This window comes from Cajanus cajan, chromosome 5 (assembly GCF_000230855.2).
Source record: "Cajanus cajan strain Asha chromosome 5, NIPB_CcT2T_4, whole genome shotgun sequence".
Classification (NCBI taxonomy): Eukaryota; Viridiplantae; Streptophyta; class Magnoliopsida; order Fabales; family Fabaceae; genus Cajanus; species Cajanus cajan.
The window spans coordinates 60,553,612-60,579,323 of NC_138521.1; the positions used below are offsets into that span (position 1 = coordinate 60,553,612).

The following is a 25,712-nucleotide window of genomic DNA, read 5'->3' on the forward strand; positions in this document are numbered from 1 at the left end:
ACTATTACACTTTCTAATTAAAAATACTTAAAAAAAATCAAAGTGAATCTTTTAAAACATAAGAGATTAAATTGAAACTTAAAATAAAAATAAGATACCAAATTTCTATTTTAATCTAAAAAGAAATTATTTCTTGACCAATATCTTTAAAGGCTTGGTTAACATTTTCCTAATCTAAATCATGTGTTCAATATATCTATCTTTCTATATAAATTTCATATGGAATATAATCAGGTTTTAAATTAAATCACCTACTAATCTTTTTCGTACATAAATATTGATGCTAAAAAAAAATACATTTTCTTAACTTGTGATTGTGGATGAGTTTTATGTGTCCAATTATAATTAATTAATGAAAAGCAACCCTTAAAAAATAAAATTTAATTAATTAGTTTTAGAAGATTTTTTTTCCTTCTTTAATTATTCTTAACACTCGAGATCTAATAAAACGTTGTTCAAAAACTTTAACTCATAAATAACATTTAAATTTAAAAATTTATAATCGCACAATTTAAACTTTAAATTCAATAAACCTATTTTAACTCATAACTTTAAAATAATAAAAAAAATCAGACTAAACCCTAGGTAGGAAAAATAAGTTTTGCTTGTTAAATGACTTAATTTATATAATCTCTCATGCATGTAACAAACCATGCATGCCGCGCGAAACATGATATAGACAAAGAAAATAAACAAAGACTTGTGGAAGTGCAACTAAACACATCCCTCTGTAAATTGTTAACTATCAGAGAAACATATAAAATATTAGAAAAAGAAAAAGATCATGAATAATTGTTACAAACAGCCCAAAGATCTATCTGTCTCTTTGTGTATATATAGTGAGGAAATGGGAAATCCTATCTTCCTTCGTCTTTGTACCCTCTTTAACAACATATTGATGAAGGACATGAAACTGATAGAAGCATCCTTCAACACAAAGTGGAAAAAGTGGGAAAATGTTTTTGAATCTGCAGTTCTTCTGACCATGAAAAGGAAGCAACATGAAATCACAGGCAGAGTACTGATTTTGAAAGCAGTCTCTGCTGTCTCTGGACAATAATATATATCACAAGATCCAACACAAATTAAAGGAGACTCAGTCATTGCTGCAATTTTAAAGGATCCTTTAAAGGTGGCATCAAAGAAAAGGACCAGAAGTTTTACATGCCAGTGGTCCCGATTCTAGGGTTTTTTAAAAACTAAAAGAAAACGGAAAACAATTAAGACGAGACAGTTACATTTATAGATATAAGATTTTATTTTCTTGCAGTAGTTAGCAGCGTCAGTGGAGTTTGGTGTGTTTCATTACCCTCGACTTATTTCTTATATTAGCTTAGCTCAACTTGCAATTAATTACTCCAGACACCCTCGTAAGGCACTAAGGCTTCAATAAAATAAGAAATCAGAATTATACCCAAATTGTTATTAAGTATCTAGCAGTAGACAGTAAAGGTTTATGTGTGTGTTTTACTAATTTGTAGGAAGTTATTCTTAGTAAAGTCATCCATAAAATAAAAGACATATATTTTGTTGAATATAAGTGTATGTATGTTTTTTATTTTATAGACAACTTTACTAGTAATAACTTTTTATATATATTCTTTTGATCTTAGCAAATACTCTAATTCCTTAATTCTATTAAAATTAAGAGTTTATATATGAATACAAATTTAGAATATTTTAATTACTCTATCAAAAATATAAAAAAAAAATACTTTTTAATAAAAAATTCTCAAAATAGGTTCTAAATCCAACAATAATCAAGAAGTTCTATTCCTAAACTCATATTCAAATTAACATGATACGCAATATCTCAATTCTAGCTATATTCACAAAATTCCTTATTATGAACACAATTTTCAATCATTCCATTAAATGACAAGTTAAAAGAAAACATTGAGAGAAGAAATGATCACTAAAGCTCGTGAATAAACTTGCATTAAATTCAAGAGATTCAACTATAAAATGCAGCAAAACATAATTAAAAAAAAAATATGAGTAAACATCTAATTTATCTCTAAAAGATGGTAAAATTTGAAAGAAATTCAACATCACCAATTTTTCTATTTTCCCTCTGACATAAAAGAAATTCAATTAAAAAAAATCAAACTTTTTTATGGAAAACAAAAATCTCAACAAATTTCTATCTATTTTTTTCATATGGTGGGAAACTATATATCTTGGCTCCTATTTAGCTTTAATTTCCTAAAAATTTATACATAGATATATCCTTTAAAGCAATGAAACAAACACAAAAAAATAATCAACATTAATTTGTTATACTAGTTTGAACTTTTTATATAATTATTATTCGATCATTTAGGTTATGTCTATTAAGCTCTATTACAAATATGAATAAATATTTTAAGTAATAAAATAAAGATTTATTAAAAGTTTAATCACAATTTATTGAATTTTATGCAAGGGACAAATTTTCTTAAAAAATCATTTTTATCCTAAATTAAGATATAAATTTAAATTCTGATTGTTGTTAATTCATTTACTTTATTTAGACGCTACCATGATGTATTAATAATTATTTTTATATTTTAAAAAAACTTAAATAAATAATAGATAAATTAATATGATAGAAAACACCAAATTCTTGTAATAACCATAAAGAAGATCAATTTTTATTTTATTTTATGATTATAGTAATAATTACTATAAAGAATTGAATTTTATGACATCGTTACAGAAATAATATGTGAGTATATATATTATTCTTTTCAAGTCTACTTTTACCTATCAATGGCGGTTAAAACGAATCAAATTAGGGTTTGAAAGACTTAGGACTGAACTAAAACATGTATTTATTAAGTTTGTGACTGACTTATATAAAAGTTTGGTATCACCCAAAAATATATTTATATAATTTATTTTATATAAAGCCTATAAACAAGTCAATAGGTTTCAAGTCACAAATTAATGACTAAACTTTCTAATTACTAAATAATATGATATAATATTACAATTTTATTATTAATAATTATCTATTTAATATAAATACAATATAATATATTAACATATACTAATTATCTATTTAAAAGATTTTTAAAAGTTTTAAATCTCTGAAATTTTTAATAAATAAATCTGATCTTTTCCAAACTAAGTTATAGATTCTGATAAGTTGTGTAACTTATTTTAAAAGAAATTGTCAAACCTATTTTAAAAGTGTTAAACTATTTCGTAAATGTAACACATTGGCCACAATTAGTTTATTTTTAATAAATCATAATTATTTATTTTAAAGTTTTATTTATTTTATAACTATATTATTAATGTTAAGTATTTGTCAATTTTGTCAGTAACTAATTTAGTTGAGTTTCTCATTCCAATTACATTCTTTTAATTCACAATATTCAAAATCAAATCATTATTTAAAGAAATCAAAATCCAATTCTACTTAGAACAATTTTAATAAACCGTAGAAGGAAAAATATGTATATAAATCTGTGATAATTTATTGGTAAGTTGCTTGTGCTTTGTAGGCGTGCAGATGCATACGTCTTTGCCTGCAAACATAATGTATGGGCCTAAGGGCCTAACATTAGATAAGGGACCACTTAACACTTGTGGCTCTTCTTCTTTCTTTTGTTCCAAAATTGAGGAAAAAGAGAAAAATGTGATGTGAAGAACCCTTTACATTGCAATGGAAGAACGCCTCATAAGCCAGTAAAATAAAAAAATTAAATTAAATTAACTTAAATTAAACCAAAAAAAAAAAAAAAAAAAAACACTGCACCCGAGTTTGAACGATAAAGCAGGCAAATGACAAAGAAACGATAGTAAAAAGCCCCCGGCGAGGATCGAACTCGCGACCTTTCGCTTACGAAGCGAACGCACTACCACTATGCTACGGAGGCTGCTTGATTGAATCGAGTGATATTTTCTACAAGATGGTTAGAAACTCTTTTTTGGTTATTGACAATCTGAAATGATCTCGTTCGAGAAATAATCATTGGTACTACGGGTTAATCATACGATTTTTTTTTGTTGACGAAACTGTATATAAAACAAAACTAGGCCTAATTTACATTTTTACACCTAACTTCTTATTTTTATTTTCTAATATAATATTTATCTAATAAACGTGAACACATGGGTTAATTTGTGTGTTTCGTAGCCATTCTCTTCTAATTTCTCTAGTACCCATTTATTTATTTTCTATAATCAATTTTATCATTCCATTAAGTATTCAACATCAAAAAATTCATACAGCATTAGTTCTTTCTTGTTCCTCTAGCCCGTACAACTTCTAGTCTTCTTCTAATACCTTCACGGCAAGGAAGTTAGTGGCAGAAGTCAAAGTCATAGATGACACATATGCTCCTCAATGAATTTTTTTGGAATACTTTTGTAAATCATGTTAAGTTGCTTCACAACATAGCAAAAATAATCAAAACTCTTAATCTGCTAACTTATATGGCTTGGCACGAAAAAAATTATATATAAATAACAAAATTATGCTTTAGAGATTCACATAAATAAGGGAACAAATGGAATGAACTACTTCACTCGCAAACTAGCAACTTCATCAATCAGAAACTCATCAACTAAGTCCTTAAATATCAGTCTCTCGACATCCAACACAACCCCAGGTAATTCACTAGGGAAATCTGTCCATCTTACTGAGTGACGCATCACATCTTCCCATAACATACTTTTCAGACCATCCCCTTCATCTTCTAAACAGCAATCTGCCTTCAAAGGTTGAAGTTTTTGTATCTCAAAGCAAAGTTCTTTAAGAAGCTTTTGTGCACTGACAAATTTTGTTGCTAGCCCATTATGCTTCAACCATGGCTCAAGAAAAGAGCCTAATTTTTCACCAAGAATCTCATTCACAGCATCAAAGATGAGTTTCCTGTGCCACTTCTCTGTATTTAGCTTCATGCAAGCAACTTTTCCAAGGCTGGTTTCTTCTTTTGAAAGGAAACTACTTAACTTGATCTGCTCCAACACTAAGAATAACTCAGGGTTAATGGGAAGAACTGATGAGTAATTTTGAAATGTCAGCAACTCAGAACTCATAGCTCTCAGTAGTAGACCTGAAGCTAATAGTATTTCAGCAATGTATCTGTGGTCTGGATTTGTATTTTCACAAAGGGAAGCTATGTAATCGATTCTAGTTTCATCATGACTTGAGTTTAGCTGTCTAAGCTTTTGAATAAGGCGATCTATGCTTTGCAATTTCTTGCGGTTGATCTCTCTATATCTTGTGTTGATAATGAAGAAGCCATCTGCATGGTTCCACTGATCTGTATTATCATTTTCTTTAGATTCTTGAGCATTATCAACTGCAGAATTTGAGTTTATAGTTATAAATAGTGTACCTAAATAAATATGAACTTACACATCATATATTACACCATTACATGTGAAAATACAGGTTATGCAAGGAAGAAAGTAGAAAGCCTAATAAGGTACCCTAAATGTGTTTCTCATCACAGTTGCCTTGGTGAAGAGTCACATCTCATGATTTTTCATGAATAGTTACATAACTTCTTGCAAGGATACAACCTTTTATTAATTTTGAAAATCTCACAGTAAAATTATATATCATCATATATAAACATGATCAACTCTGATTAAGGTCAATTCATCATAAGAAAATAAGAATTTCAATCTCTTACATGAGGAACCATTTCAAATAGAAAAGGTTTAAGAGTTCTTTTAAACATAAAGTTGTAATCAATCCTGAGGATGAACTGACGGTCAAAACCAAGAATGTCTTATTTTATTGGACTTGGTGAAATATAGTCATGCAGATAATATGGCTCTTAATATTTTTATTGTTATTTGGAAAACAGAAATATTACCTTTAGGAGCATTGGATGTACGATTTACTAGGGATGACATATCATATTTATATACTGAGTCATCAAGAACTGAATCAAGACTTGGATGATCAGGGGCATCCGTTGCAAGTTCTGCAATTGACTCATACCCATCCCACCTCATAGTTGATTTCTGCAAAATTAAGTAAAATATTCATATCAACTGACAACTGGATTATGTTACTACTAAAATTTTAAATTTTCTCATACAGTTTTAATCAGAATGCTTGAATCATAAAAGATAAAATTAAAATTAAAAAAAAAAAAAACTTCTAACCGTCTGCATTGATCCTGAAACCAAATGCTCAATAGCCTTCATAGATGGGCTATGGCTATCAATAATTTCAGCAGATTGTAAACTGCTAGTGACTTCAATATCCATCTTTGAGTCGACAGTGATAGTATCTGATTGCAGAGATATTTCATCCCATTGGCAACTTAAACTTCTCAATTCATTGCTAGTCTCACTAAGTTGGTCATCACTGTACTGTGGATTATGGACTTTAGGTCTCAGTTTTCGACTGGGAGAACGTGATTCTGTTGTCTGCTTATAGGACTGCCTTCTGGATTTATTTGAATCTGATGGTGAGGATGGCAGGCAAGATTTCTTCTCTGACTCCATCTTCTTCTGTTGCATTATTGGGCTAACAGATCCTGAATTCCTTACTGAACTTGAGCCATTTTCTTTTGGAAATTGTTTAGACCTTTGTTGAGATTGTGCTGATTTTGTAGTCTTGATACTATTTTCTTTCCTTTCACTAAAACTTGTAGAAGCATCCCTATAACTGGTTTTAAGAGATTGATCCTTTGCTATTTGACCGGATGTCGACTCCTTTTTATCATGTGCATGTAAAGCACCACTCTGAAGTTTATGGGAATTAGAAAGTCCTCCAATTGGAAAGACTGAAGAATCAGAAATTCCAGTTTTCTCAATAAGTCTTGCCGGTTTCATGATCACAATTGGTGATTCTAAAGCCCTTGCAGAGGCAGATCCACTGATTGTTTGTTGCCTTGATGAAATAGAATGCTGAATTGGACTCGGTTTTAGTTCAAAGTCTCTTTTATTTCCAACATTTGAAGCTTGTTCTTCTTTTCTGGTCTCTAATAGTCCCTTTACTTGCATTGCTTCCAGTATCCGTTTGAGTGCTCTGAGATCCCTTCCAGATTGTTTAAATTCAAGATCACTCAATCTCTTCTCAATCTCACTGTAAACTGAAGGAAATGAATCTGGTGTTCTTGCTGTAGCTTTTATGGCCCTGGAAGTTAGTCTCTCAGAGCTTTGGTTTCCATCCTGCTGCTTCCAAGGTGCTGGTTCAATGGGAAGCCTTGAACTTAAGATTGGTTTCCCAGCCAAATCAGGATTCTTCCACCGTGGCGAAGTGGTGTCTTTCAACGAGATTTTGGGGGAATTAGAAGCTCCAAGTGGCCTGAAGAGTCCATTTTTCATAAACTGATCATTACTTTGTGTTGAGCCATTTTCACTACTCAGACTTGACATAGTATCACTGGCTATATAGGATTCTGGCAATGCTTCCAAGCCCATTAATTTTGCTACAACACTAGGTGGCCGGCCCTGGGATGCTGAAGGATGTTGTGGACTAGAAATATTGTCAACAGATGTGGAGGCACCACCTACATTGAAATTTCTTGAGAGATAACTTGGTTTTGAATCAGAGATGTGTGTGTGCCATGAACCTTCCCTACCGTCAAGTGAAAGTCTAGGAAGCTCTTTTAGCTTAGGTGAGCATTTGATGGTACATTGTGATTCAAAAGATATACCTCTTGTTTCTTTTCCATCATAAGAAAACCTAGGAGCATCCTTTGAGATGGAATGCCACTGTCCATCTTTTACTTCAGATGATAATCTTGGAAGTTCTTTAGCCTCAACATAATGCCTAGGTGCTTCTCTGAGTTTGGCAAGGACTTGCAGGGTTTCCTTTAGATCAATAGGCGTGTTTTGTTTTCCTTCAACAGATTTGGACAGTGGAAAATGTCTTGGGGAATCCCTTTCTTTGGATAGTCCTCTGGCCTCCCTATACATAGAGTCCTTCACCACATCCCTCAGGTCAAGGGAGTGAGATCCTAAATGGGAAGAGGTACTAGTTTGGTTCATAACTGGGTACCTCATAGGAGATTTAGGATAAACAATTCGGTCAAAGGGAGCATCTGCTTGAGCTTTATTATCCAAAGAGGACATTGATGATGAACAAGAAGAAGAAAATGATGTTCTTGATGATTCGGTTGAAATTCTTTGTTTTTCACTCACACCCCTCTTATCCTGCAACAAATTCACCAAGTTGCATAAGTTTAGTTCCATTCAAATACGTGCAGTTCAGAAAAGTTGGTAGTTTCGGTACATTGCCGACACTAGGAAAACACAGAATTTAAGCACTGAATTAGTAAGAAATAAAAAGAATACAACAAATTCTGAAACAATTTTGAGGAAGATAACAAACAATTCTTAGCCTTTTTACATTTGACTCCACTAGATGGTACAAATACAAATTGACTCCACCCAAATTCTGATATGGTAAAAAAACTTCCATGCCTTAAATTGAAATATTATTAAAGAAAATTTGAACTTAAAACAGTATATAAGTTGTGAAACGGGTAAAGGAAGGTTCTTACAGATGCCGATTGTCGTTGGTGTACATCATTAGAACCTCTTTCTAGGCTGTCATAATTGAGGTGGGAAATACCTACAACAAAAGCAAGCGTTAGATTCGAATACTCTAATGAAATGGAAACATAAGGCCTAATCCACTACTACATACGAAGTGCTCAATGAAATTCCAAGATTTGTTAAATAAGATTATCACTAGCATCTCATCCACATGAATGCAGAGCAAACCTGCAGGTACTAAAAGTTGAAAAATTGCAAACCACCCTCCCGTTATTCCCAACATGTGTAGAAGAAAGTTGAAAAGGGACCAACATAGACAAAAGGCGTTCTAAGAATCTGGCATAAGATTAATACCCTTGTGATAAATCAACCATTAGGAAACGGCTCTAGTGATAAAAACATTTGAGATTGATATGGGGAAATAGAAAGATAAAAGGGAAAAAAATCAAATTATGAAAACCATCTCACTGAAACTAAATTACTAGAATTGAACATGTAATTAGTAAAGCATTATCTGGAGAACCTCCATACTAAAGGTGGTTAATCAGATTCTCTAACAGAAATTAGTCATTTATAAAGTTAATAAATATTTCGTAACAATATCATAGATACAAAAACAAAAAAAAAATAGCATTACCTGAAGGAAGCCTCTTCGGGCTAATGCGGCGAGCAGGAACAATTTGGTGACGATCAAAGAGTTGGAAAACCCCACTCATGCATCCTATCTGCTTTTGTAAATCTGGGTTGTCATCTGCTAAAGAATGCAAGAGTTTTGTTGCCATATCTACTACTTCTTCTCCAATTAAACTCAACTTCTCAACTACCACAATCAATTACAATTACTCCCTCTTCATAAAAGCTTTATCATTTCATTTGTACTCCAAATCTACCAACACAAGTCAGCAACGCAAAGTCCAAACACTTTCTTTAAAGGGTTGCAAATTCTAATAAGTAACAATATAACAATACATAGCATCCAGCATTTCAGACAGCTCACAAGGGTCCTTAGTCTTTACTCCTTACCATCCAAAAATGTGAAAAAACCAAACTATCGTACTAAAATATATATATATATATATATATATATATAAATGTACCTCCTTTCTCTTTCTTTACACTCAGAAGTTTAGCCTAGGCCATAGTTCATGCTGTCTTGACCCTGATAACAAGAAGTTAAAGGAACATGTCTCCATATTTATGCTATGTAGTTCCATATGCAGCACCCAGAAAGAGGTTGATTTCTATCCTCAGCTACTCATAAACAATACTAATATTTCTAAATTAATTATAAGGCTCCTGTAAATATTTCATGGAAAATATTCTCCAGCTGATTTCATCAAATAATATAGAATTGGTTCCTTACAAAATATGAAAGAGAACATTTTTTGCTGACAGAACTACAATCCCAAAAATTTCCAATTACGACTTATATTAGCTTTTTGGGTTTTGGTTTTTACGAAAAACCAGGCAACACTTTGTATAACAAATAGTACCATTGGGGTAGTACCAAAAAGAGTCAATGATCCTTAAAAGTTAATAAAATATACACAAAAAACGTAGAGGAACAACACACACTCAGCAGCTTGAACCACTTAAATGAAACTAGTTCCAATGTAGAGTGCAAGTGAATCTTTGCATATCCAAGGAGAATTTTATTAATTTTCTCCCAAAAGAAAAAATGGAGAAAGAGAATCGTCAAAATGTGCACCCAATCTGGTCAAAACAGGCACAAAAAGTCAATGTTTCTTTGGATATATAGTTTTTTACAAAAGTTGACTAAGAAGTGTTTAGTGGATCAGTTGTCCTCGAGACTCAGATACCACTAGCTTTTTTGTGTCTCTTCCCCGACAAATTAGGCTAAGCCACTTTCTGAGTCAATTTTTTATTTAAAAAAATAAGTTGCATTAAATACATGTTTAAAAAAATATATATTAAAGAGTTTACTTTTTATTAAAATATCAAATTTTAAAAATTATTTTAAATATAGTCTATTTATCTATTAATTAAAATTTAAAATATAGTCTATTAATTAAAAACATTGTTAAAAAAACGTTCAACCACGCATGGCTCAAATGATTCTATTTCTCTATTATTATATTATAAATTTAAATATATAATTTAAAAATTACATTATTATTCTTTACTTAATTATTTATTTTTTTCCTAACTTTTATGTTTTCACATAATTTATCACCTAACTCTTATCGCTCAACTTTCAAAATTTACACATTTTTTAATATTAGTTAATTTATTGTCTCCATTAGTTGATTTTCAATATAGCAATTTAATTGATAATTTAGAAAATAATGCTGATATGAATAACTATTGCGATAATTTAATGGTGAGTGGCAATGCATAAGATTGTTGATGAGAGAAATTATTAGATAGTTCAAGACTATCATGTGTTCATAATTTCAACCAATCATTATATGACATGTATTTAAAAATTTTAACTTATGAGAAAAAATTAATATTACTTAATTACATGTTATATAGAGATTAATTAAGAATCATATATTTTAGAATCACTTAATAATTTCTCGAGACAAAATAATTAAATTACTTTTTTGTCTCAAACTTTTAAAATTTTGTCACCTAGTTTTTTTTTTTTTTTTTTTTTCTTTTGAGCATGTTGCTTATGACTTTCAAAATATTGAGCATTTTATCATACACTTTGCATTAACTTTTGCTGAATATATGATGCACAAAAAGAAATGTTAAAAAATATAACAAAGAGTGTGATAATAGTATTTCTGAATCCTATATGCATGCCGTGAAGATTTCATACACTTTGCATTGACTTTTGCTTTGGTTGATTCACTTGTGACCTATATAGCAAATGAAGTGACAGATTATAAAGGAACAAAGAAAGATTGAGGGTATGAATACCCCACATCCATAAAGCAAGACCAACCTATCCTGTTTAGTCTGCCCCTTGTTTGAAGGAACATTTATTGCTCGTAACTCTCTATGCTTGGCACATTTTTACGCATTGCCTTTTTTATAAGAGCATCCGCAACTAATAATCATCATGTGTGTGTGGAGACTGTATAGAGGCACTTCGATGAGGGAAAGAATTATGAGAAAAGGTGGATCTATTCAACAAATTAATGGGTTTGTCGAAAAGTACGTAAGCCATGGTGTAACAACATATACCATCCAAAAACAGTGTATCAGATTGTGTGACCATGAATGAAAACTAGGAACTATTCCAATCGAATAATACACATGCTTGCTTAGCAATGGAACATTATCTTTAAGGTGCAATGCAAAGTGGTAAAGCTAGATAAATTAAGTTGGAGTGACCAAATACATAAAATATTATTAAACAAGATAGTATTTCTTGTATCTTCAATTATTGTAAAATTTTACATATTTGACAAATCGAAGAAAAAGTGTATCAAATTTCATAATTCTGTAGATACTTAAGATTTGTTTAATTTGAAAGCGTAACTTTGATTGTAATGATATCAACGTATTTAAAAGATGTCATTAAGTTGCAGAAAAAAAAATTGTCATCATGTAACATCAAAAATCACACGGTGTTGCTTAAGGAATTTGATCAAAAATCACACGGTGTTGCTTAAAGGAATTTGAGTTGCCATGTACGCATGTTCCATTGCAGAATTCTTATAAGCCACAGTTGCTTATTTTTAAGAACCTCTAAATATCTTTCTGGCTGATATGTCCTTATAGTACTTACTAATGTTTTCCTCTTAATATAAATTTCTTTATAATGTTATTGTATCCTTGTAAATTTTTTCATATAAAAATTGTACCTATATGAGGGTTTGTCACTTTTGTCCTCCTTTTTATAAGTTCTCGTCTAGATGATTTTTACTTATTTCCTTTATAATACTTTGGTAGTTTTTAGAGATATACATATTTGAAGAGGAGAAAGGGAAGATACCTACAACATCTAGATAAATCAATGATAATTAATACTATAATAAATGTAAAAATACTTTTTTTTCTAAACGTCACTATTTATATTCACTTTACTAAGTCTGGGCCCATAGAGTGGGTTCACTAATGATTATAACATATTTAACAATCCTTTTGATTTTATTAATTACTGTAACATATAAAAGAGTCTTCAGATTTTTTTCTTCTGTCATGTCTCTCCGGAATAAAAATCATAACCAAATAACCAATATACAGTGGGAAATTTATCAAATTATATTGTAAAATTGAATTTTTGATAAAACTCTTTATTTCTCTCTTATAAAATTCAATAAAAACATTATCGTGTCCGGAACTTTCTATGTCAATCCTAGATCTGTCATAAAGTGACTATGTAGAATATCAACATATTTTATGGTGGGTGGTCAACGTAAAGTTTGTTTCATAAAATATTTTGTTTATTTTTAAAATTTTTCTCAAACTTGTACATGAAAAATATAATTTTCAGGTAGTTCAATACAATATATATATAATCCTATATAAATATGCAATGCCTCTGAAATTTAAAATCAAAGAATGTACAAAGTAAACTAACTGTCAATCAAAGAGAGTTAACAATGAAACTAAAATAAACAAAATAATTTTATTAATTAATAACAATATTATTGTCAAGCTAAAAGTAGAACATTGTATAACAATGTTAAATATGATATTAATGTGCAAGAAAACTATAAAAATGTACAAAAAAAAAAAACTAGCCATCAAAGTGACTCTAGACCAAATCAATGTCATCCATCGTTCTCTCTCTCTCTCTCTCTCTCTCTCTCTCTCTCTCTCTCTCTCTCTCTCTCTCTCTCCATCTCTCTCTTCTCCTCTCCTCTCTCTCTCTCTCTCTCTCTCTCTCTATATATATATATATATATATATATATATATATATATATATATATATATATATATAATATATATATCTTCCAACTTTTCATCAATAAATGAAGTTTAATTATCAAAATGCCTACAATTTCAAAAAAGAGATCAGTTAAACATTAGTCAATTTGCTCTTGTATAATCTCTATTAAATGCCTTTGCAAATTGAAATAATTCACACAAAGACAATAAAAACATTTCATTATTATTTGTAACATTCTTTTGTACAAATTGAAAAAACTCTTTCACTCCATTATCATATTTGATAGTTATGTGTAACTGGTTCTTCCAACTCTATCCATCAATGCATTTGTTTGACATAAACCGTGTAAAACTCACTATTTAATACAAGGTATAGTTCTATCCATTCAAAAAGATAGTTCTTTATACTTGATTAATATATAAAGGTAAAGTTTCATGCATTAAATTTGACAAAATTTTAACAATATTTCACATTTATTTTTAAGTACACAAAATAAAAGTGGTGACATCAAATTTACTACAACCAAATATGCACCTAGAGAACAACGAGAATAACCAAAAATACAGTTAACCAAAATCTTAACCTCTTTTTATATATATTCACACACACATATATATCTATATATGTATATATATATATAATCAACTGTAAAAATATTTTTTTAAAATTGTTCAAATGCACAATTCAAGATTCAATATAATAATTATATACTAATTGTGTAAGTATTGTATTTAATTTCAAATGAAAAGCTAATGTTAACTCACAACCGATCAATTCTAACAACTATAATATAAGATATAACTAAGCATATAAATCGTATATGCTTGGTTAAAACTCATATATAAAATCAAATATATAATAAGCACATGTATTAAGCATGTCCTTACCCAGTTAACATATATGCTTGTGACCTGTTTTGATAGTTCTAAATTCACACTTGAGAGCATGAAGGAGAATTACACTCAACAATAGAATCTCCCTCATAAAAACATTATTTTACGCTAGGGAAACTTTTTTGTCTTATATATAAAAAGAATTGCATATAAAATAAAATGGTCCGCTTTCATCCTTTTTCGTCCCTTACCCAGTTAACATTAGTATAAACATTGAGTTATTGAATGGCTATCGCGGGAGTAGGTGCATGTCTTCAGCATGATACCCTCGATACAATATGGGAAGGAAGTTTGCGTTTGGATTTGTGTAGAATCTTTAATTCTTGATAACGTAATTAATACTGAAAATGATACTTCCTATAATATAATATAAAATATCAAACTAATTTCACACATTAAATTTTTCTATTAAATATATTTAATTTTATAATTTTACAGAAAAACTAATTTCACACATTAAATTTTTCTATTAAATATATTTAATTTTATAATTTTACAGAAAATATATATTATATTTCTTAAAATATCTTTAATTACGTTTATAGTAGATAATATTCTCAATTATTACTATTAAAGTATTTTTAAATTAAAGATACTAAATAAAAATGATTTAATTAAAATTTATTTATATTTCAGTTCAAAAATTTTAAACAATTTTTTTTAGTTATATATACTTACGGCTTACGCAACTATAATACGACGTGTCCGATAACAGGTTTAGACTTTAGAACTATCCTTTAATGAAATACTTACGGCTTCGTTCATAATTGGGTGCTTCTAATTAGGTTTTATGTGGTGTTTGAAGGAGTTAGTGGACCCAAGAAATGCATATTTTGAAAATGATTAAAATTTATTTTTAATCATTAAAATTTCACTTATTTTACTTTTATTTCTTATAATTTAAAATAAATATTTAATTTTAATATTTATATATTTTTTAATTTGATGTGACAATTATTTAATTTTTTAGATGATGATGGTTCATTTAATAGTTTATTTCACAAAACTATTTATATTTTACATTTTTTTTCCTCTAAAATCATTAAATGAAAGCATCACCATCCACAAGATTAAATACACCACCATCATATAAATTTAAGAGTTAATCACCTATACACTGTCAGTGTAAAATTTTTTTACACCGACAACTAATTATATTTTTTAATTGTGTCATGTGACTATAAACACATTTACTTTTAAATGTAACATGGCACAATTAAAAGATATAATTGGTTGCCAGTGTAAAAAAATTTTACATTGGCAGTGTATAAGTGATTGACTTTATATTTAATAAATTTGCATTATTCACACAAAAATGACATTAAAAAATAAATTAATGACAGAAATTAAAAAATTAAAAATATAAATATAAGAACTAAAAAATCTATTTTAAATTTCATAGACTAAAAGGTAAAATGAATGAAACTATTAGAACTAAAAAGATATTATAACTTTCCGAAAATAATGAGTAAAAGCATATGCTTTTCCTTTAAAACAGTTGCATGCACATTTAAATAGAAACTTAATGGTAGGTGTGAGTCGGCACTGAGAAGCACGTATCATTCTAATCATAGCTTAAAGCTCTGGGGGAAAATGGTGGTTGGTTGGTTTAACGAAATGCTCAGTTTTATTTGTCAACCACCCCCATGAAGATGGCAATAACAGTGACGAAAATATAACTAATAAAGAAGGTACTTGAATGCCAAACACATAAAGCTCAGCATCTGTCACCATATAAAATCAGAGAAATTAAAGCTTCTGAAAAGTGTCATTGCCATACTTATTCTACTTTTCTTTTATTGGCACAAGTGTGTGATAGATTAATTTTCCAACTATAAATGTGTAAAGAATAAATGTACTCAGGTTTCCTTTAAAGGTAAACCCACAGATAAATTGTGTTCGTGCAATTACCATTGTCATGCCTTTTTTTTTTCATTTACACCAACAGTTAAACTCGTAGTACAATAATAGTCAATTTAGTTTAGTGGCACTTTTTTTGCGGTTCTTCGCTTCTTAATCTGCATAGTGCCTAATTAGATTCCTTTAGTAGGCATCTGAAGCAATTATAGAAGCAATGGCATAACATTTTTGATAATAGATAAACATATTTTCCTTGATACTACGGAAAAATATATAACAAAACAAGGCTCCCAAAAGATGAAAAAAGAACAATAGAATAACTCCAAGAGCCTTGGAGTTTTAATAGGCAAATATGCATTTGGAAACAATATTGATGCCCAAGCACCAACAAAACAAAATTTTCCTTCCTTGCAATAAATGAAGACAGGAATGAACATAAATAGACAACTCAGTAGTTTCAAAACTAGAACTGCTTCTATGACTACTACCTACACCTAAAAGTAATCATGGTTTTGTTCAATTAAAATTTCAGTCCAAAGGGTGTCAGTGAGCAGATAATTGTATATCGCACCAGTTGAGGACGTTAGTCTATATCACCAGTTATATTGACCTCTATGATCACCTTGGGAAGAGGAATGTACAAATGCCTTGCAGACAAAGTTATCACCATCAGCCATTATCTCCCGAGTTCAAATTATTTTTGCTGGTCCACCGCATTCTCTTGTCGTTGGAGTTGTGGAATCCGCCACTGCACCTACCAGTTCATCGGAAAATTCATCGTATTGTAGGGAATTATAGTCCATTTTATATTGATGAGAAACAAGGAATAAATTCAAAATAAAAAAACAAAATACTCTACCAGAAATCTCTTCTTTTTTATCCAAATCCTTAAAAACCACTTCCCCTCAAACACAATACCCCCTTTTAGTTTAACATTAATTGTCCCAAAAACTTCAACTCAAAACATGGATAAACTTGTGTTGCATGCACAATGACACAAGTAAAAAAAAGAAATCCATCAAGTACCAAAATAACATCTATGCCAAAAAGAGACACTATATAGTTGCAGTCGTAATCATATCTAATCATCGATGCTTATATGCTTCCTTTTAATTTTTAAAACAGTCAAAATGAAGCAAAAGATTAGCTTCTGGAATCAGGATATGACATTATTCCAAATGTAACATTATTTTTTCACAGCAGCAAATAGGAGTTGATGCAAAATACTTTCAAAATGGACTTGTCCTGACCTGAATAAACCAACTAAATGTAAGGGCTAGACTAATAAAATTCAAACCCAATCTAGCCCAGCCCAGAATCAGGTAGGCCGTAGGCCTGATAGCGTGAAATCTTATCTATTTTTAAATCAAACAAACTAGCAACTAAGTGCACGGGATTGAAGCCTAATTGACAAATGAGCTAGCTCCCAAATTCATTTGTCACTGGCTTGAAACCAAGTTATCCATATTTCTTAACTTTCATTTGTTTAAATTTGTAAAAATTGGATTTGTTGCAGACAGAGAGATTTTGTGGGCCGGCCCAAAACATATAGCTACACCAATTTGGAGCTGGCTAAAAACAGCTGACACCAAGTGGATCAAGCAAACCTGTTTTGACAGCTCTGATATCATTCTATTATTTCACTTAAAATTTATATAACCAAGCCACTTATTCTCAAAGCATAAACAGCACCGCAAGGGATGATTATCATTGCAAGTCCAATTAGCCCATAGGTTTAGTCATTGGTCTGGTGGGGAGGAAGGATGGAATCCCTAATTTAGTTCTTTTTCATGTCAAGTTTTATTGCTTGAATTCACTCAGTTCACCAGTTCAATAATCTGGGCGGTAAATATTTTTTCTGTCCTAGCCAGTTTGAAACCTTACCTCCAAAAATATGTCTTCACCTAAAAACTTCAGACTTAGAGATAGTTGGTTCATGAACTGGTATTAGAGCCTTTCACGATGGAGTCTGGTTTCAATTCTTGTCCCCAATTCTTATAATACAATTGGGCCTGTGTATTATGGATACTCCATCACAAAAGGCATCTTACATGAGGAGGCATGTTGTTAGATCTAAGGAGATATTTGTTTCAAATTATCAACTTTTATTCCTAAGAATAAGGAATATAATAATGGAAATGACATTCCCAAGTATTTTTAAAAAATACATTTGGTTAATGTTGGAAATGCTTTTATGAAAATGGAGTGTTGAGGGAGTTAAAAGGATAAAAATAATTTCTTTTACATCTATAATGTTATTCCCCAAGTCATGGGAATCAACTTACCCACCTCTTTCCTTGAGAATAAAAGCATGCAAAAATGAAAGTTATTTTTTTCCTCGAAATGCTCAATGTCTGGGAATAAAATTTGTAACCTTCTAAGTTGTAACAAATATAAAAAACGCATTCTCTATCCATATATGCCCAAGAATATAATAAGATAACATCAAACAAACACACTCTTAACAGTTTGAACTTTTGGAATAGTTGATTTATGATTAAACCCCAAAAAACAAAATGACTCGGTGCAAACACATGAAAAAGACCAATTGCACTAATTACTAGTTTTCGTACCTTGATTTGATAGACACGTAGCACTCTCAGCTGCAGAAGGTTTCGGAAATTCAGTGTTGTAGTTTGGGGCATCACTTTTTATATCATGTCTTGGAACTTCAAAATTGGAAATTAGCATATTTGTTTGCACCTCAGCTTTGGAACTTGTCGCGTCATTTATTAAGTTTCCGCTTAAGGATTGGGGTGTTTCATGTTTTTCATCATTTCGATTCAGAGCAGCAGCTTCTGGTTCAGGGTTGGCAGAAACCTGCAGGATGGTCATGTATATATAAAAGAAACTTTAAAAAAAGACCATCACAGTACTCCTAAGGATACAAATTATTAGCTTGAGATCTATTTTGGAACATCATAAACAATTACCCCCTGACCCAAACTTGTGTATCATATCTTCTGATGAGATTCATAATCTCATTTCCCAACACAGATGGTGACCTTTCAAACACATACACTATTAGATCCAAGCAAACCAACCGTCATTTGAAAACTGACAAATGAATGTCATCTTATCAAAGAAAAATTATAAGATATATAGAATTGGACATAATTAACCCATGGCAAGAAAGGAAAAACATCATCATTGTACAAATACTCCAGGAATATATCAAATGAATAACATCAACAGCAGTTCACAAGGACCCACAACAAAATCATAAACGAAAAACTTAAGAAAAAGTTGCAGAAATGGATCTCAGGATTAGATTAATAATTTATAGGAAATAAAACAACATTATCAAGGAGCATACATTAAGTATCTTCAAAAAAAAAAAAAACTTGGCAGAAACTCTATCTCAGGCAGCATATACTCTAGCTTTCAGTAGTTCTACCAATTATTAAGACAAAAGTTATGAAAATATGAGTCATAATATTAAGACCAACTTCCTTTCAGTAAGACTAAGAAAGCTCAACTGAATCACTCGGTCGATTTTTTCACACAATAATTCTATTGAGTATGGACCAATCTCAGCCTGTAATTAAAAAAAATCAGAAATCATCACTCAGGCCTTCCTCTAGAATTCTAACCAACAGAAGTAGAGAAAACAACTTCACCTTATGGATATCAGAAACATTGGCAGTCGTTGGGTCAGTTGCCATAAGCACAGCAACAGATTCAGTGCGGTGTTCATGAGATTCAGAACTGTCTCCACGAAATGCTTCCCTATTTTCCATTTGATTCTGCTTGAGCACTTTCGGAGTCCTTAATTGGTTAGGATGCATACCATTTGAGACAACATTATCAATTTCACCAGCAGTCCTTTTCCTGCTTTGTGAATTAAGCATACATTAAAACAAACTTATACAGAAACAGGTGCTTAATACTTGCAACAGATTGAAAAGTGAGACTCGGTCTGGGAAGAACTGAAGACGTACCTACTGGAAGTATGAGCAGCTGAGTACAGAGAGTTTGGCTTGTTTACAAACAGAATTCCACGAAGAGGCTTTCCATCAATAACAGTTTCAATAGTATATCCTTCTGAAATGTTTTCAGTGACCTTGGCTTCAAACATTTTCTTTCCAGAAGGTAGGGACTGGTTTACTGGGATATTTGGTCTACCTGCATTTATGATAGAGGATATTTAGCTGTCCCCAAGTGGTACTTTGAAATGTAAATACTAAATAGTCAAAGATCATTTCAACTCTCTTGATCCTCCTGGCTCATAAATGATGAAAATCCATATTTTAGAGGAATCATTATTTTACTCAACACTGACTTGCCATAGTTACAATCCATGTCTAAGTTCAATATATATTAGATGCAAGAACTGGATCTACACGAAGACAAACTTGACTAATTGAATATCAAGAAGAATTCAACTAGGAACACCACATGTTGCTGCCTTAAACTTACTTAGCCAAGTTGCCCAAATATTTGAATGTAAGCCCTAACATAACTTTGAAGAACTTATTGAATCCAACATACCAAGGTTGATAGGCTAAAAGTTTAAAATTTATGTTGCAGAGATATGGTATAGCACAGGATACAATATGATATAATTTATATAAAAAAAAATGAATACAGATATGGTAATATATAGTAAATAAAATATAATTATATTCATAAATTTCTTATTTTTATTAATTTTATTGATTTTTTTTCTAAACATGGCTGATATTTTTCTTGGTTTGTCATCATCATCATATTATTGTTGGTCTTTAATCTCTTGAAAAATTTATTAAAAAGGCACAATCATAATCAAATTTAAAACAAAAAAATGGCTATATTCAAGTTTGGATAATGATTCCTTCATTATCCCAAGAAAAAAATGTACATTAAACAGGTTAGAAGATAAGATAGTCAAGTTCAATACAAAGACAACCGCATAATACACATGTCGGTATCTAATTAGTATTGGGTAAAATATGGATAAGTCACCAATTTTTAAGTATCCATGCATCATAGTTTGAAACCATAGGCCTTTAAGAGCAAAATTAGACTATATGATATCCATGAATCAGAATATGAAGACAAATTCTTACTTGGCTGGCTATAATTCAATACTGTCATGATCTGGCCCATATCAGAACCCACTCCATATCTAACTAGAACTTGATTTTGGCTAGGATTAAGATTTTGTTCTTGGCATTTCAGTTTCAATTGCTTCCTTAAAGATAACTTCTCTGGCCTCTGCTCACTTTCCCGAGCAATCCCTAAAAGTCAGAAATATATCACAATTTGTTATATACATAACAATCTTGAGAAATACCAGAACCAAAGGTTATGTTAGAAAATTTAATAGTAGCAAACAAATGACACTATGCTGAACCTGTATATAGGTAATACATATCATCCAGGGCCTCAAGACTTTTATTACAACCACCAATGAATACAAGAACACCACCCTTAAAAGGATCTAAACAGTCACCAGCCACAGAAAATCTAGCAGAAGGACCATTGGTTGCAGTTGTAACATTTGTCCAAACACCGGTATCTACACTCAATCAGAAATGAAAGATGATATGAGAAACCCCAACTCGATCAATATTGACAAAAAAATATCATGCTATCACTTTCAGAACAGCAAACAAGAATTGATTAATCAAATTAACCATGTCTTTCTAAAAATTGAGAAAATACCATATATATTACAAATAACAAAAGTCACTAAAGCAATAATGTTGGCGAAAGATGGAGCAAGATCCTACTTTAAAAGCTAACATAACAAATGTGAGCCTCCCAGCCCTCCCTTCACCTAAAAGATTGAATATCTACTCAAGAAATGTGAAAAAGCATTTTGTGTCAATGAAGTGTATAGAAAAATAAGCTTGTCAACAGACAGTCACTTCAAAGCTGCTGCCTGCTCCATGAGGGCTAAATTCTTAACTAAATTATTGGAATTGAAATTAATGAATTGATTAACCCAAATAACAAAATTACATCAGGGGTATTTATACATCAAATCTAAAACTAATTGATCATTGTAGCTGTAACTAACAGACTATTAACATATCCATAACAGAAGATTTACGAAGTGTATTCTAACAAAGGCAAAAATTATATAAGTCAGAGCAATTACACTCACAGTAAGATTCTGCTTTAATTAAGCAGTTAAACCAAATATAACACAGGCAAAAACTTAAAAGCAAAAAACGTATTCTTATAAGATTTAAATAAACATACCAATATCGAGCATATAAAGGTCATTATATAGATTTTGCGCATCTGTAAATCCACCAAAAACAAACAAGTTCTTGCCAAAAGAAATAGTGGAGTGACCAGCCCGGGGTGGCAATAATTGGCCTGATGTACTCAGCTCCCTCCAAATTAGAGTATCTAATATTTAAAGAAGTTTCAAGGAAAATTATTATATTATGAACAAAGCTCATTTAGTTTGCAACATTTAAAATTAATTGTGAGTTTATATTTATAATGCAAATATTACAATTCAATAAAAATAAAAAAAATGAAACAGATTAATACCAGTATCAAGGATATGGACATCAGACAAATAATAATCATGCCCATCTTCACCGCCTATCACAATAATTTTACTTTTCCAAGATGAACAAGTATGGCTATCACGAGGAGATGGTGGAGAGCCTGATGTTGTAGCACACTTCCAAACAAATGTCTCTACAATTGAAAGAGTAAAAAGGAATTATCAGTAACATGTCCTACATCTAATCAATTAATCAGAAGTAACAGACAAATTTTCAACACAAATGCAAATGTAAAAGGAAAATAAATAGAAAAACAACTAAAATTTTCAAAATCTCCACACTCCACACTCCTACTTCTCTATGAGTAACCAAACAAGAACTCTCATTTCATTCACAACCACAATTATAATGAGCCTTTACAAGCAAGTCAAGATATATGATTATTTCAAATTCTAACACCATTTTTTTTTTAAATAATCAACAAACTAGAAAACCCTAGTCAGTTTTTTCATTATCATCTATATGAGATCTCATTTAATATCAAGACAAATAAATCATGTAGTGAACTAACTTGCTCCCTGACTGGCAGTGGGAGAATCACCTGTATTTAATATGTAAAGATCATTGTAGTAGACCTCATTATTATTATCTGCAGATTTTCCACAACCACCAAAGATGAATAGCCGTTTGCCAACAACTGCTGCACTATGACCCTCTCGTGCCTGAGGCCCTTCTCCTCTTATGGTTGGACAAATCCATGTATGTGAAGCTAACAACAATTTAACACCACTGAGTCAAACAGCAAATAGATAAAAACAGGCCATTACTCTTAGTTTCATAAAATTCTCAAATTTTAACTTCAGCAGTAGGTTCCAGTGTCATCATCCAATAAAAGGCTGGGACCACGAGCACATGCTCTACATTCAACTTCAGCTAAAAAAATATACATTTTGGCTTTTGGAGGCAAAAAAAAAGGTGAAATTTTATTTGGTCTAGACCACACTATCCTCCAACTAAAGCAATCCTGTTCTAGCCGAGTAGGATGCGGGCGAATAATTTAGATATGAGAAAGATGGCTCACAAGTGTCTAATATATGCAAATCCTTCAGAGGATTCATTCCATCTGTGCCCCCAAACACAAACAGATTATCACCAATGGCTGTGCAAGTATGGCTGTCCCTTGGTGTAGGTGGGGAGCCTTTTACAGCGGGTTGGCTCCATGTCTGCTTCACTGCAAATCCAAACGAGGAATAACAAAATAAACAATACTCACATTATCTACAAATGCATAAAAAATTTGAAATGTATAAAATAAAGTCACTCATTAAAAAAAACAAGTATACATTTTTAAGTTCCACATCCGTTTTAAACCTATGAAATATTTTGCAACATGATAACATGGGAATCGGCAAACGCACCAGTGTCGAAGACATGAACTTGGTTGGTCTGACAGTTATCTTTGCCGTAACCGCCAAAGACATAGACGAGTCTGCCACCTTTGACGGCGTTGCAGGTGTGTCCCCACCGCTTCCCTGGCCCATACACCTCTCCTCCACCCTCTGTGCCTATCGCCTTCACCTCAAGCTTTTCCCACCGCATTTTCGACGATACCAGGAATCAATTTTTTTTTCCTCACCACCCCAATTAAATAAAATTTTAAAAAACAATTTTTTTAGATATTTTAATTCGAAAATATGGGAAAGAAGAAATGGGGTGGGGTGAGGGAGAGTGAAATCAAATCAGAGAGAGATGATAGCATACATGCTAATAGGGAAAATTTAAAATAAAATAAAAAAAAAAGTGTCAAATCAAATCAGAGGGAGAGTGAAACTGGGTATTTGGCGATAAAGGCGAGGCCAGTAAAAAAATCTAAAGAGAGAGAGTGAATCCGAAGAATGGCGGGTCTTTGTGTTACACGTGACAAATTTATGGTCGTAGGATTGGTCACCTTTGTTAATCGTGGCATGTAAATTAGTCCGGAGATTCGTGGTTTGTTATTTTACATCCTTATCTTTAATAGTTTTTTTTTATATACATTTATGATATTTAATTTATAATTATAATCTTTTAATTTTTAATTTCTTAATTCAATAAATTTATAATTTTAATTTTATATATTTTTTTTATTAATTATTAAAATTATAATTTAATCATCCTTTGACATTAAACAAATTATTACTAATTATTCGTTCAATATATGAACTATAATAATTTTTGTTTTGTAAATATTTTACATTTTTATTCTCTTACATTTATTTTTGTTTGAGGTTTTTTTTTCTTATAAAGTGTATGCCTTTACTTTCTAGTGTACATTCATTTTATATTAAAAGAACGAATTATATCTCTATATATTAAATAAAATTATTTTTTTCATAAATATATTTTTAGAATTTTTTTAAATAAAAAGTTTTTATAAATCTTTTTAACTCCTTATCTAACTTAATTATTTTTTGTCATAATTATTTAAAAATAAAATTTTAATATTTTAAAAATAAAGTATTGATAAATAAAAATTTAATTTTGTACTATAATATAAATTACTTGTAAAATATAATTTATATATTTATTTATAAAAAAATATAATTTAATTTATTATAAAATTTAATTATATATAATAAATATATAATATATATAACATTTAATCTTATCATTTATTATATTTATTACTTCTTATACATGCCTTTTTCACTTTTATACTTATTTCCCTTGTTTTCATGTTAATCGGCCTTAAATTCAAGTGTACGAATATTATTATTTTTTAGTTTAACTCAATCTCAAAGTTATACTAAACATAATATCATTTTTTAAAAATATTTATGTCTTATCATTCATATTAGCAAAATAAACCTAGTTAGTTTTGAATATGTAAGAAAATATTATATTATAATATGACTAAATAATATATAAAATTATATTAAATGACTTCATAAACTAAAAATATATATATATACGTAAACTTATAAAACAAATAAAATTTAAATTAATTTAAATTTTGAAATATTTTCTTGAGAATATCATATTTTATATAAATTTTATAAAAATATTATGAAATACCTTTTATACATTCCGATGTAAAATTCATATCATCCACTCCAATATAACGTTTGTTAACTTCTTTCACTTTTATGGAAAGATGAAAGTGTATTTACACATTTGTCATCCCCAATGAATTATGTTACTGGAAAATATTTTGTGGAGTCCTAGGAATGAATATTTTTATAATTTTTACACAAAACTT

General features: G+C 30.4%; 2 protein-coding genes and 1 non-coding gene across 7 annotated transcripts; all 3 read right to left on the reverse strand.

The window, feature by feature from the left end:
- Positions 1-3,794: 3,794 nt before the first annotated feature.
- TRNAT-CGU (transfer RNA threonine (anticodon CGU)) lies at positions 3,795-3,866 on the reverse strand. Its single transcript has one exon. It is a non-coding gene; the product is annotated as a tRNA-Thr (tRNA).
- Positions 3,867-4,330: 464 nt separating this feature from the next.
- LOC109807567 (protein LONGIFOLIA 2) lies at positions 4,331-10,678 on the reverse strand. Its single transcript, XM_020370112.3, has 5 exons — positions 9,098-10,678; positions 8,466-8,536; positions 6,115-8,115; positions 5,820-5,970; positions 4,331-5,297 (listed from the first exon to the last, which is right to left on the reverse strand). Exons 1-5 carry the CDS (start codon positions 9,240-9,242, stop codon positions 4,510-4,512), a joined length of 3,156 nt encoding a protein of 1,051 aa, XP_020225701.1. The 5' UTR covers positions 9,243-10,678; the 3' UTR covers positions 4,331-4,509.
- A 5,645-nt stretch (positions 10,679-16,323) lies between these two features.
- LOC109808443 (uncharacterized) lies at positions 16,324-24,349 on the reverse strand. 5 transcript variants are annotated; one of them, XM_029273485.2, is made up of 12 exons: positions 23,893-24,348; positions 23,556-23,705; positions 23,076-23,243; positions 22,515-22,667; positions 22,215-22,367; positions 21,361-21,525; positions 21,074-21,244; positions 19,967-20,150; positions 19,646-19,856; positions 19,504-19,563; positions 18,599-18,845; positions 16,324-16,773 (listed from the first exon to the last, which is right to left on the reverse strand). In XM_029273485.2, the coding sequence occupies exons 1-12, from the start codon at positions 24,071-24,073 to the stop codon at positions 16,715-16,717; spliced, it is 1,902 nt and encodes a 633-aa protein (XP_029129318.1). In that variant the 5' UTR covers positions 24,074-24,348; the 3' UTR covers positions 16,324-16,714. The 5 variants fall into 5 exon arrangements, with proteins under 5 accessions (XP_029129318.1, XP_029129317.1, XP_020227040.1 ...); XM_029273484.2 differs by having other exon boundaries at positions 16,324-16,779; positions 23,893-24,344; XM_083075554.1 differs by lacking the exon at positions 16,324-16,773 and adding an exon at positions 18,959-19,030 and having other exon boundaries at positions 18,633-18,845; positions 19,505-19,563; positions 23,893-24,349.
- Positions 24,350-25,712: the final 1,363 nt, after the last annotated feature.

Bases quoted from the DNA above. Each gene is read 5' to 3' on its own strand.
- LOC109808443 (XM_029273484.2), bottom strand. From the start codon at position 24,073: ATGCGGTGGGAAAAGCTTGAGGTGAAGGCGATAGGCACAGAGGGTGGA. The intron at 19,564-19,645 runs GTGAAGTTGTTT...TTTTAATTACAG, and splicing joins ATGTTTCTGATATCCATAAG to GCTGAGATTGGTCCATACTC. The intron at 16,780-18,598 runs GTACGAAAACTA...ATGAACTGGTAG, and splicing joins TACGTGTCTATCAAATCAAG to GTGCAGTGGCGGATTCCACA.
- LOC109807567 (XM_020370112.3), bottom strand. From the start codon at position 9,242: ATGGCAACAAAACTCTTGCATTCTTTAGCAGATGACAACCCAGATTTA. The intron at 5,971-6,114 runs GTTAGAAGTTTT...TTAATTTTGCAG, and splicing joins TTTCAGGATCAATGCAGACG to AAATCAACTATGAGGTGGGA. The intron at 5,298-5,819 runs GTAATATTTCTG...CAAATTCTGCAG, and splicing joins TACATCCAATGCTCCTAAAG to TTGATAATGCTCAAGAATCT.